The sequence below is a fragment of the Larimichthys crocea genome, chromosome I (assembly GCF_000972845.2).
Source record: "Larimichthys crocea isolate SSNF chromosome I, L_crocea_2.0, whole genome shotgun sequence".
In the NCBI taxonomy this organism is placed as follows: Eukaryota; Metazoa; Chordata; class Actinopteri; family Sciaenidae; genus Larimichthys; species Larimichthys crocea.
The window spans coordinates 11,953,895-11,967,625 of NC_040011.1; the positions used below are offsets into that span (position 1 = coordinate 11,953,895).

The window sequence follows — 13,731 nt, forward strand, 5'->3', positions numbered from 1 at the left end:
TAAAATCAGCACCTCGTTTTTTTAATCGCAGATCTGAAAAAATAGAAATGTTTAAGAGTAAATGTGTGTGTGGGTCTACTGTGATCACACACAAGATGATAAATAAATCTCTTCCAGCCAGTCTGAAGATTTTCAAGTGCACCATTGATACTCAGTAACAGTAGTCATGGTTCCCATGGGTCTTTTAAATCCTCAGACATAAATAGACACAGGTCATTGAAAGTACTTGAGGTTGGCAAGAGACCACATTTCAGCCAGTCAGACAATCAGTCAGTCAACTAACAAACCAACCAGTCAATCAGTCAGTCAACCAACCAACCAACCAACCAATCAGTCAACCAACCAATCAGCCAACCAACCAGACTTTATATCACTTTTCATACAAATGGTCATCTGTATGTAGCTTCTCTCTCTTTCAATACTTGAGTTTTGGCAGGAGACTACCTACCAACCTACCAACCAAACAACCAACCAGACTTGTAGAGCACTTTCCATACAAGAAGTCCATGTGATCACACACTCACACCTACTAACCATCGACCAACCAAACAGATCAGATCTGCAAATAGTCATTGTCTGTGTGGTCACACATTCAAGCTTCTTTCTGTCTTTGAGCTTCTGTTAAGCTGCAATTACCGTTGTAACAGTAGTTTCCCTTGACCCATGTCTCAAATGACACCAAACTTGGCCTGGAAAGTGCTTGAATTTGATGTTTAATAGGGGTCATAGTAGTCAAATAAATCAAACACCGTAAAGATGTGAATTAAAGAATTTTTTATTTTGTTGAGGAAACTCTTGAACCCACTTAAAGACCCCCAGTGGTCCTCTGGACGGCAGTTTGTGAATCTTTAATCTGTAATAAAATGAATGCCTCATAGTCTTAATAATCCATTAATTGGGCACATTTGCTCCAGAGTATCCAAACTGATCCCAATCCAATTGACCCTTCAAAGTGACTCTCTTCTGCATATTAACAGTTAATCCAATATAACAGGCGGGCAGCCATACAATAATCCAGTTACAGCCTGTATTTGTAGTTTTTCCTGTAGTGCGAGTATTGCTTAAGCCAGTAGTTTTTTAGACTTTTTGGCTCAAGGCAGCCTACAAAACAGCAACACCTGCAACTGACACCCAATCATGGCAGATTTGTAGAGAGCTGAGGAGCTGTTTTCTTCTTTTCAGGTAAATTTATTTATTTTTTCACAACAGAAAACTGCAAAATTTAATGAAATTAACATATTTTTAAATACAAATGATCCCATGGAAAGGCCTGTGATGTTGTACACTGTTTCTGTGACTCTCTGGTGTCTGATACTGTGTGTTGGTGTGCTTTCAAAACCTAAAACTGGTAAGCACAACAAAGCAGTTGGCAGACATTGTTGTATCTACTTACTCATGGAAACAGTGGACAAACCCGTACATAAACACATATATAACTGAGTTTGTATATAGATATCTGTGTTTGGGGCATAGAGAAAGAAAGTGAGGACACGCAAGGTGATCACTGATGTGTAAGCCCCTGTATGTATCATATATCACTACATATTAGTCATGTCAACCTGCATGGGATTATGTGCTGAGCATGCACCTGTATTTTGTGTATATAGGTGGGGCATATGGTGGTGAGAGATATGTCTGTCTTCTACTTTTTCCTCCCTGGAAACTGAAGTGTAAAGACAGAAGGCAAAAAGAAAGATTCAAAGACCATAGAAGCATCAAGCTTAGCTTGAACACTCTGTACCTGGATGTTCAGGTCTTTTTTTAAGCATATAAATACAGCGATGATATCAAACATGGCTTTTCTCATTCCTAGAGGGACAGAAGAAAAAAGGAAATGGCAAGGGAGATAAAGACAGCCGGGGGAATCGAGACTGAAATGAGAAATGGAGATCTGAGAATGAGGCAGGAAGAGATGAAGGGAAGGGGAGATCAGCGCTGAGGCTTGAAAGACGAGGATATAGGGGCTTTTTAACCACACCATGTCGCTGCATGCCACAAGAGCTGGTAACATCATAAATCAGCCACGTCGTGGCTCAATGGTTGGTTGCTACACTCGCAGGACACTGACTGATCACAGGTGCTGAAAGAAGCGTTTACCTCTCTTCTCTCTTGCACGGTGAAATACAAACTGGTGAATACAAACACCGACACTGAAATGTGGATGTGTCGTCTCACTGGAGTTCCCTTTCAGTTCAGTCAGAGAGAGACCAAGAAGAGATTATAGCTCAGGAAGTCTGATCTTATATCAGAACAAAAATAAACAAATGAAACAGAAGCTCGTTGTACGGGGATATTTGGCAAACGTTTTGTAGCTTGAACTGTTGTTTGGACAGACTGAAGCAGAATAGATGCTCGCTTTGAGCCTAAAAACATCTGATGGGTCCATGTGCCTGCTGGCAACACAACATACATCCAGAGCTGCAACTAACAATGACTTGTCTTGTCCGACCAATGGTGGAAAACCTGAAGACGTTCAGTTTATGATGATATAAAACAGAGAAGGTAGCAGATACTCATGGTTCAGAGGTAGGAACTAGCCAATTTTGGTGGCAATCTGACTTAAATGAAATGAAATTATCAAAATTGTTAATAATGATAACTTTATTTTGATTTTAAGGTCTGTTTTCTTGATTAACTGATGCCAGAAAAACAAGAAAAAAGGGCCATGACAAATTCTTAAATCTCAAGTTGATGTCTTTTCTAACCAACAGTCCAAAATCCCAAATCATTGAGTGTGCAGTGATATTAAAGAGAAACGTAGCAGATACTCATGTTTCAGAAGCTGGAACAGTTTTGGTGGAAAACTGACTTAAATGACCATATCGATTATATATATATTTTAATACTGATCATTTTATTTGGACTTTTCACCACTAATTAGTCAGACAGACATATTTTGTAATCATTTGTAATCAAAAATGGCCAAAACAAAACAACCAAGCAGAGAAAAGACTAAACAGTTGGAACTAATTAATTATCTTTATTATGTCCCTCGACTAAGTGATTAACTGTTGTTTTATACTCGTGCAAACAGCCCACAGATGCTCTGGAAATCACCCCCCTTGTTATGCGTGAGTGGGCTGTGTCACACTGATGTTGTGTTTCTTCAGTGTCGGTCATAACCGGGCACTTGAAGCTTGTTTTGGCAGATATCCTCTCTGTCTGTCTGTCTGCCGAGCCTGGCAGACTTTCCGGTGCCCTACGCATTTTAAAATACATGAAAATCTCTCGATCTTTTGACTGACAGTCCGAAATCTTCCTCTGGGACAGAAAAAATCCAGCTGTTCTTGTGTGAGCTGGTCAATGACAGCAAGGATACAGGCGAGCTGCAGGGCTTTACCGCTGGCTCGCATGATTCAGTCCCAGCAGTCATTGGCAGATGCTTTTTCTGTCTGTAAATGTCACTCAAACGGCTTTAGCGTCACTTTGGGCTGATTACATTTCGGAGGGATGTAATTTTCATATCGGGGAAGAGGAGGAGGAGGAGGGGTGTAAACATCCAAGGCGCATATTACACCCATGTTTGGTGCTCACTACTACTGCATCCCCTCAAAATATTTTATAGAATCTGAAACTGGATAGATGGCCAGAGCTGGAGCTGGAGCTGTTGCCTCCATTGGCTGTCAAGAGGCCTGTTTGCACTGTGGCAGTCAGTCACCCAACCCTGAGGCCATGAGGGGGGAGGGAGTACTGCAGGATGGAGTATAACGAGAGAGAGAGAGGGAGTAGAGATGGATGAGATTTTAGACTTCAGGAAGTGAGAGAAAATGATTGAATATAATTAAGAAATTAATGTGAGAGAATATATTAAATAAGAAAGTCCGGGAGGTAATGGCTGTTTGAGGTTGTTTCAGTGTTGTACTGAGGTTTGTGTGTGTGAGAGGATGAACAGAGGTTTTATCATGTAGTACTACTCAGCAGTCGGTAGTGCTGGTCTTCCCAAGGTCATGCTTGGCGCTGGAATGAAAGCTATTTCCTCCCTCACTCTGACCGAGTGTGAGCCGGAGAAATGTCTGGAATCCTCGCTACTTTCCCCCCAAAAAAACACCACGCTGCTGCTGCTGCTGCTGCACGAGTGATTACACTTGACCAGATTTCAATATTTTTGTGCACAAGTGAACATCGTGCTTTGTTGATTACACACATCTCTGAATCACACGCTTTGTCCCTGTTATAAAAGAGGAGCCTGTAGGCCAGAGTACTGTCGAGTGCAGTGCACCTACAGGCAAGCGTGCTGTTTATGATTTACATCTGAGTTACACTGAGTCTCGTGTTGAAGCCTGAAAGTACTTTTTGCTGTTGTTAAATTCCAATTTCTCAGCTATGCACCATCGATTTTGTATCGACGTGTAAGTGCAATGGCCTCCAGGCAAATCCTATAATGGAAAGCTAATGTTTTACCAGCTCACATGAGACATTGTGAGCAGGATTTGAGTTTCATCGTATTGGTCTGCTTCATACGATCAGGTTTCATGCTGTAATCTGACGGTGAAGATGAGAAAAATGCAGTTTATCATCCTCCAATTTAGTTCAGAAGTACACGAAGCGCTTTTATCTTCAAGGTTCAATTGAGACAAGATGCTCAGAGGAAAACTGGGACAGAAACTGTGATTTTAGACTCGTAGCTCACGCTGTAAAACTTAACGCTCTCACATTACAGGCGCTTACAGTAAGTATTTTCAGATATGCTGTTAATGTGAGGATCAAACCAGTAAATCTCTGGCTGTGGGACAATCTGTGCGAGCTCAAGCCGCATGCCACCAAAACAATATGTGACCACCAACCACAAGTATTAAATGTCAGCGTTGAATTCCTGATCCCAAATGTATGCAGCAAACATATTCCGTGGCTACAGTTACACGGCTCCGTGCATACTCTCCCACGGTCTGCATGTTACATGCAGTGAATATATCAGTGAAGTACAGTCCTCATTAATAAAAAATGATCTTAAATCTAAAAACCGTTGTTTCATAATATGTTATACACTGAATGCAGGAACATGATTTGTGCTGCAGCCAAACACTGAACACACTGGAGCATGAACAGAAATGCATGTAAGCACTCTGTACATTATTTCCCCATGCATGCACACCGGCTCACTCTCCATGGGAGTCAGTTTAAAAAAAGTTTTGCAGGCTTGAGTTAAATCTGTCTGTGCACTGTGTTACTGCATGGACAGGGAGTGTTTTGTTATTCAGTATATTATTATTCATGCAGTTATTCACTCCTGGGATGTACCCAGGACAACATGGCAACCTCAGCTTCACTGAGCTCATCCACTGGAAAAAAAAAAAAAAAACAGTGAGTAGAAACTAGCCTACATTTGGATGATGTGACATCATGTTAACACATTTTCATGCAGCAGCGATGATTATTATCAGCTGTGAAAATGTTGTAAAACACTGATGTCAGGCGTCCAAAATCCGAAGAAGAACGAGGAAGAAATCACTCGTTTGCAGAAGAGACGTTGACGCTTATTAACGCTGCGACTGCAAAAAGGTTTGGGGCTTTAACCCTTTATAGAGCGCTCTTTTTTTTTCTTTTTCAGTTTCAGGCTGCAAATGTTATACCGACTCCTCACAGGGCCTTTCCAGCGTTGTTTCTCCTTTTACACTAGGTAGGCGAGGGTGATGTGAGGAGATTGCAAAGCATCAATTACACAACTAGATAGAACTAAACTCTACACACTGGACCTTTAAATGCAACGTGGTCACCTTTTTTTCTGAAGATTGTCAAAAGGCATCCGGCGCTTTATTACAAAAACAGGGCCGGAAAGCACTGAAAATAAATCACTGATACGTGCTGCTCGTAAGATTCCAGCAGGGGTTTTTCCTTTAATTAATTTCACTCATTGGCCACTTCATGATAGCTGCTGGGGGAAGAGAGTTTCAGAGTCCAGAGTTTTCCAAAACTAATTTGCGGGTTTGGAGCAGCCAAACTTCTGTCCACAAGTCTGATTCTCAAGGATCCCTGGCATTCAAAGTATTGTAGCGAACGTGGAAATGACTGAGTTTAATGATTCCACTACTTTCACACGTTGTCAGCCGAGGCAACTGGAAAATAAGTCTCAAAGTTGAGGGAATGCCGTACACTGTGTCTGAGTTGCAAAAAAGAAATAAAAAGTTTGAGGATGAATATTTTTGAGTGAATTGACAGAGGTCTTTGCTTATATAAGATGTCAGCCTGAACATCTCGGATGGAAATAAGTCAGGATTGAGTGATGGGTGCAGTCAGCCGGAGCAGAAACTGGCATGACTCTGCACTTATTTTATCTACGGTGTTTTTGAAGCCTGTCAAAACTTTCCATGTCAAAGAGACCAATTACATTCACTGTTTTAGATTATACTCTCAGTCTACATCTGTCTGTCTCTCTTGCTTCTCAGTCGGTAATATGGAATGATTAACCCGTCAGCTACCTGAAAGGAGAGGTACATCCAGGCGGATTGCAGTGGGATGAAATGGAAAAGAGATAAAAGCAGCTCCCGTCAACCACTGCTCTTTCTAAAGCTGCACAAAGGCCCACGAGTGAGGTCTGTCCGCCTTGTTAAATGCCACTTATCCTCCTGTAAGGCCTGGCAGCACTCCGAGGGTAATGGTTTAACCAGAGGAGATGATTTAATAAAACATCCTGCAGAAAGGTTAAAGACGGAGGCTTACTCGGTTATTGGCATATTTCAGTCAGATTGACACAAATCTTACCACCCTATATGGACTGCTGTACCTCCTTACCCACCTGTCTGCTGACTTTTAGCAATTTTGTGGCTTTTCGATGGTTTTAGAGCTGACTTTTAGCAATTTTGTGGCTTTTCGATGGTTTTAGAGCTATGAAGTATTTGTATATAATCCAAGGTGTGCGGCATAAGAGTTTCAGGCCGCATGCTCGAGACTGTTCTGTTTTTTCCCAAGTAAGTGGCTCCCAGAAGTCACTATCAGTCCACAGGGGTGAGCACTTCCACCGTGAATATGTGACAAGAAAAACAGGAGGAGACTCCTAATTATCAGGGTGCTTTTGCCTCATCGTTTTTTTAAGTCTGCAGGGATATTCTGAACGATAGACGGCAAGTTATTTTTTTTTTTCAATACGCTGAGCTATTTTCTCCCAATTACTGCCTCTTTTTAAAGTCAGCAAACGTCATTTAAAAAACAGTAATAATTAAACCGAAACAATAAGATCTTTTAGTGAGTAATAAAGCGAAAAACAGCTGGGAAACATGCCCTCTCGCAACAGGAATTAACTCTTCAGCAGATAGACAGCTGCTCCGGGAAAATCTCTTTTTCCCCCTCCATGCTTATTGTCACAGTTGTCATAGCAACCGCATCAGTCCAGAGCACAAACATTATGGGATGCAGATGAAGCAGGACCTCATCTGTGCCCGGGAGCAGCGGCAGTATCTTCAGTTTTAGATTTCAAAACAGACAACGACTGTAGAAATGCTGCGAGAAAGCAAACTAATGCACGCCTGCAGGTTTAAATTATATATTTTTTTTTATTCCAAAACAAGATTTCTAATGTTTCGGAGGGAGATTGCAGCTGTGTAGGTGTTCCATCACAACAGTAAGAAATTATGCTGATGAAATGTACCGCCTCTGACGATGAAAGCAATTTTGTTCTCTTTATTGCCACTTTTGTTCTGCGCATCTGACTCTTTGTTTTTGTTTCTTTTGTGTGTGTGTGTGTGTGTGTGTGTGTGTGTGTGTGTGTGTAGGCATCAGACCACCCATTATGAACGGCCCTATGCATCCACGCCCCCTGGTGGCGCTGCTGGACGGACGTGATTGCACCGTGGAGATGCCCATCCTGAAAGATGTAGCGACCGTGGCCTTCTGTGACGCTCAGTCCACGCAGGAGATCCACGAGAAGGTAACGCACTTCACTGGATCATGTACAAACACACACACAGCCTTGTCTATATCACGTTGTAGGGACACAAGAGTTGGACATGAAATGTGGGGACCACCTTTTCTGAAGGTTCGTTCTTATAAACGAATGAAAGCGAGTCAGCAAAAAACATTTTCTGTATGGTGTATGCAGTTAATCAAAACGTCCTCTGCAGTAAAAACTGAGTATATTTGACATTTTAGCGAGCTGCATGAAATAATGGTGGAACTTCCCAGAAACTCAAACTTCAAAATCCACGGCTGACACAAAAAAAAACCCAGAAGCAACCACAAGAGCTGAACTCTGAATTCAGCAAGACGAGTGCGGAGTGAGATAAAGAGTGAGATAGAAATAATTATAATTTTAAGTCATGTGTAGTTTTCCTTGATTTACACTTTAGTGCACACGTTTCTTTTTGACTGAAAAAGATCGAACCGATGCGAGAATTTGACTTGCGGCTTAAAGACATCCCTTCAGAACTCTTTGATGCCACAGATGTTAAACCAGTGTTTTTTTTTTATTAACTATATTTAAACATCTTTTTGATATATGAGCCCTCTCTGATCTTGAAAAACCACCATTAATGCCACGTTTACGTCATATAGCACAGTGAGCAACTGAGTCAGAAACACCAGCGCAACTTTGAGTTGGACGTATCAGGAACTTCTTGCGACAATGTCCGAACACATAACACAATAAATGTGGTTAATTTAGGCTATTTAAACTGTGCAAATACAAGAATAAGAGCAGCAGTAACCATCTTGCAATGATGCATGAGCACTTCCACATTGTTTTTTTCTGTTTTGCCAGTCTGCTGACATTGCATGAATACAGAATTAGCACCTCAGATACCATCTTAACATGCGAATCTGAAGCTGCCGCATTGAAACGATGCTGGCTGTGTGTTAACGCTGTGCAACACACAAAAATAAATCAAAAGGGAGAAGAAGTAGTCAAAGGAAAGAACATTAAAGAGTACAACTTAAAATGTGGGTCAGGTTCGGCTCTTGCCACTATGGATTGTAAATGGGTTTGTATGTCTGGCAGGGTTAGGTCTCGTTCTGGGTGTCTGCCAGGCACACTCGCTCTGAGAGCGCGCTCAGTAGGCCACAGCGTGGGAGAAACAGATGGCTCACTCGCTATCTATCTCTTGCTCTCTCTCTCTGGCTCTCTAGCAAGCAGCCACCTGATTGTGTAATTAAAAGGGCTTATACATTGTAATTGAACCGCATGTCATTTCATCTTCTCTCACGCACATGAAGAGGAGGGCTGGCAGCGGTGGAAAAAAGATTAACTGAGAACCAATTAAAAGGTGTTTGAACTGTTTCCTTCCTGTTACCTTCTATATGTTAGGTAGTTATCAAACTTTGGAGTTATAATATTTCATCTTTAATCAAGACAATAAGCGGTTATATCAGATTTCTGCTGATATCAGGCAGTGAACGCTTCCACCTCTTCCTTTCCAACCTGCTTCATAATAAACATGTTTTTGTAGTCATAAATCTGCTATAAACACTGGGTTTTATTGAGGCGCCTATTCAGATAATGAAAGATTAGAGTGCATAGGGGTTTATCACATTATGAATCATTAGTCGTTGCAGATATGGTGAAAAAACTGGCTCCAAAACTGACAAAAATGATCAAAAATCCCTTCAAAATTCCACATTAAGACACAAAGACCTCCAGAAACAGTTTGGCATCAAAAACTTTTGACATTTGGAGATTTCTGTAAGAATTTTTCTTCTTCTTTTCTGTAAATTGCTCTGAAAACTTGTAGCAGTACATTGACTGAACAGCCTTGGTCTCTAGTTTGTGGTTTCATGAGTCTGTGATTATCCTATATAGATCACAATAGGTAATTTTATACGGTAAAATTGAGTTTAAGATACAACTGACTGCCTACTACGGGGACTAACGTGAATACAGTTGGGCTTATTGAATCCACAAGCGTCTCATCTTACCCAAGTGATGCATTCATGAACGATGAGTTCAAATACGCAACGCGAAGGTGACACATTTATTACATTTATGACTTGGATAGTATCAGTGGATGTTTTGTATGACACCAGCATCTTCACTGTAGCTTTAAAGCCGGCTACCGCCTCAGTAATGTCCGCTGCAAATGTCAACGTGAACAAGAGATTTCTGTGGTCACGCCTGCACAAACACATGCTGATGACTTGACCTTTACTCTTGTCCGTATGTACCGTCTATATGTACTGTCAGTATTCTGCAAACAGACACACTTTAATGCACTCTAATGCAAGCCATGCAGCGATTGTCTGTTTAATCCCCGGCTGTGTGAGCACAAAGGTTAAATTAAGCTGCACAGATTGAGATATTACACACACACAAACACACATATTGCTAAGCTGTCTGTGTGTTCAGGTGCTGAATGAAGCAGTTGGAGCTCTGATGTATCACACCATCACCCTGATGAGAGAAGACCTGGAAAAGTTTAAAGCTCTGCGCATCATCGTCCGCATCGGCAGCGGATATGACAACATCGACATCAAATCTGCTGGGGAGCTGGGTGAGAACACACACACAGGAAGTGAGAGTCAGTATTGGTCATGTGCTGCACACCAACATTCATCCAAGTATCTCTGCTGGATGATTTGCTTCAGGAGCCGTCATGCTTACCAACCAAAATGTTTGCATACTGACACAGTTCATGTAAAACTGAATATTATGTTCGGTAGCATTTTTAGATGCTTCGATTTGCATAAAGAGCAAACTGTGAAATATAAAACCAAACACAGTTTGGTTGTGTTCTTAAGACGTTCTTAGAACTTTTACTCAAGTATTAACTAAGTAGTACCACAGTGTAGAAATACTCTGCTACAAGTACTGGCAGTACTGGCATCAACAATTATAGACAAAACTTTATAGTCTGCCAGACGGTTTTGTAGTCTAGATCACCTAAGCCAGGACCAAACCATGACAGAGGCCAGAGTGTACTCAGACCAAAACGTTGATGGGTTGAGACCAAGTCAAGACTAAGACCTGACAGTGTATACATAGGTAGCTAATGTATAGAGCTACATACAGGTCTGTAACTGCTTAGCCTCACTAGGGTTGTGTATCCAGGCTGACATTGGGCGAGAAGCAGAGTACACCCTGAGCAAGTCGGCAGTTCATCGCAGGGCACATAGACTAACCTATTAACCTGTGCATTGGACTGGACGGGGAGAACATGCAAACTCCACATACAGGCCAGCCGAGGTTCGAACCACTGCACCACCGTGCTGCCCTGTATAAAGCTAATATTTGCAAAATCTCTTTGTACCATAACCCTTCAGAAACCTCTTGACCATTCAACCAGAGGCAGATCGCTCAAATCTTTGCCAGTGTCACTTACACTTAACTTAGCCCTAAGTGCTGTTCAGAGTTTGACCTGGTCCCCGCCGTGTCAGTTCACAGGATTGGACGCTGTTTCTGCAGTGGAACTCTTCGTGTTTTAACAAGCCACATTTTATTAGAGAGAAGATTTGGCTGACATTTCTTCTTAGTCTCCCACAGTCACTTTGTTTGAGCATGAAGGCAGACGGGAAGTGGTGACACCTTCATTAGAAGGTCTTGGTTGAATTTTAAGCAGTCGGTGTTAGATCCAATCACAGTAATGGCGTTAACAAATGAATCCGACAGTGCGCAGGCGATTTATTAGCAGTTGTGGTCTTGACCTTTCTTGAATTAAAAATCCTGAGTCCACTTTGTCTGAGACCGAGACAGAGACCTTCAGAAAGTGGTCTTGAGACGTGGCTTGAGACCAAGATTGCTCTCGAGTACAGTACTTGATTAATGTGCTTTTCTGATTAATTACATTCCGTCACTGCTCAATAACTAACTACAAATCTCCCAAAAACCTGATGCTAGTAGGTGTTGCCACATTTGCAACAAGTCAGTAACGTTTGTGTTAAAGTGAAGTAAAGCTTTTTATTAAAACTCAACAGCTAGAGCTTCACAAACATCCCCTATCTTCTTCCTATTTTCAGCAATGTTCGTATAGAAAACTGCTGACACCACGTCTTGAGTCTGCTCGTCTCCACCAAAATAACCCTCACCAAACTTCATCTCCCGCCTCCCCCCAAAAAAGCTATTACAAATCCTTATCTGCTCTCTGGTCCAACAGGCATAGCTGTATGTAATATGCCGGCAGCGTCAGTGGAGGAGACGGCGGACTCGACGCTGTGTCACATCCTCACCTTGTACCGACGTACCACCTGGCTGCACCAGGTTTGTATCCTCGAGCGGCTGATAGAAAGGGGCTGAAATAAATTGGATTGAAGTTGAACTCATTCTAAATGTATTGGTTGGAGGTGCACATGCAGTTATCACAATTTTAGTTTCGACGATTATTAATAATTGTCTACTGACAGATCAGCAAAATTGAAACGTTTCGTTTTCTTTAGAACGTCGCTGTATTTGAAAGACGTTGATGTAAGATGTAGAAGGTACAGTAAAATGATTTGTTCCTCAAATCAGTAACAATTATTCAGACTTACCATCACAACATGTCAAAGGTTTCAGACTTTCGTTATTAACTGCAGACTTTATGAAACACACCTGCTTTGTTTGTTAAACTGTAAACTGTTGTCGCTGTTTGCGTGATATTTGCATGTAATAAGTGATTGTTATTCACACCAGGCTCTCCGGGAGGGCACGCGGGTTCAGAGCGTGGAGCAGATCCGAGAGGTGGCGTCGGGAGCCGCGAGGATCAGAGGGGAGACGCTGGGACTCATAGGGCTCGGTAAATACCAACACACATATAAATTATTACACCTTCAACATGTAGCAGCTCTGTAGCAGTGTGTTAGACTGAACATGATGATGCTGACGTGCTGAGGTTTAGGAGGTATAATGTATACAATATCTTCAGTTAGTGTTTGAGGTCTTTGATGATAAAAAATAAGTTCTTCAAGTTATTAAATGCATCTCCTCTTTGCATGCTCTGGACATAAAGTTTGGATATTGGGTGATGTCAACACACAGTATTCTATCCTGCATGCAGCGAAGGAATATTTAAAAACTCAAAATCTGAAAAATCTTGCACAAAAACACTGGATCAATGAACTGATTGTATCTGGGTCCCTTTTCTTGATGTCTTACCACTATTAAACCCTAATGAATGACACATTTACTGCATGTATTTGCTGTAATTGATTATTTATCATACATCGTTGTATTTCTACCTTTATTAATACCAAACTATTTGAATAATGTAATAAATATATCATTGATAGGTTGGGGGTTGGAATAATGTTATTTTTTGTTGGTAATTGTCATGATTAAAAAAGGAAATGTACTTATTATATACTTGTATTTTACCAATCAATCCATATATACAAATAAAAAGCCATTAAATGAGAGAACCACCAGGATCATTGGGATTCATCTTCTTTGGACCATGAATGTCTGCACCAAATTTCATGCCAATCTTTTGGATAGTTGTTCAGATTTTCTGAATCAAAGCAGAGGACTGAAAACGTTTTTGTTTGGTTCATTCTGTCTGATACGAGGTGGTCTGTTGAAGCTTTCAAAGGATTTTTTCTCCCTTTTCCATTTTCATTTTTGGAAGTTTAGTCCTCAGCACAGCTAAATTGGCTTCCTACAGAGTTACTGCCAATAAAATATAAGCGGATTACCCGAAGCAGAATGCAAATCTCTTCCCCGGTACAGTCTGGAGGCTTTTTCAGTCATAATGAGCAGACGTGTGTAACCAGAGAATTATGTCATTTGTAGGAGGCAGAAGTCAAAAAAGGGGAATATCAGAAGCAGAAACATGTTAACAGCTCTGTTTGTTATGTCCCATTTAAATGTGTATTCATGTGTGTGCAGTTCCTCTGAATGCT

General features: G+C 41.3%; 2 protein-coding genes across 5 annotated transcripts in view; one reads left to right on the forward strand and one right to left on the reverse strand.

Annotated features, from left to right (window-relative positions):
* Nucleotides 1–13,731, reverse strand: part of maea (macrophage erythroblast attacher, E3 ubiquitin ligase) — an 87,279-nt gene that overhangs the window by 23,719 nt on the left and 49,829 nt on the right. The window lies entirely within an intron of this gene.
* Nucleotides 1–13,731, forward strand: part of LOC104928612 (C-terminal-binding protein 1) — a 35,697-nt gene that overhangs the window by 12,819 nt on the left and 9,147 nt on the right. For all 4 annotated transcript variants that reach the window (XM_010742930.3, XM_027284410.1, XM_019253615.2 and 1 more), the window contains 4 exons: nt 7,707–7,861; nt 10,268–10,412; nt 12,012–12,115; nt 12,527–12,629. In XM_010742930.3, the coding sequence (XP_010741232.2) occupies nt 7,707–7,861; nt 10,268–10,412; nt 12,012–12,115; nt 12,527–12,629 (507 nt within the window). The remainder of the gene's footprint in view (nt 1–7,706; nt 7,862–10,267; nt 10,413–12,011; nt 12,116–12,526; nt 12,630–13,731) is intronic.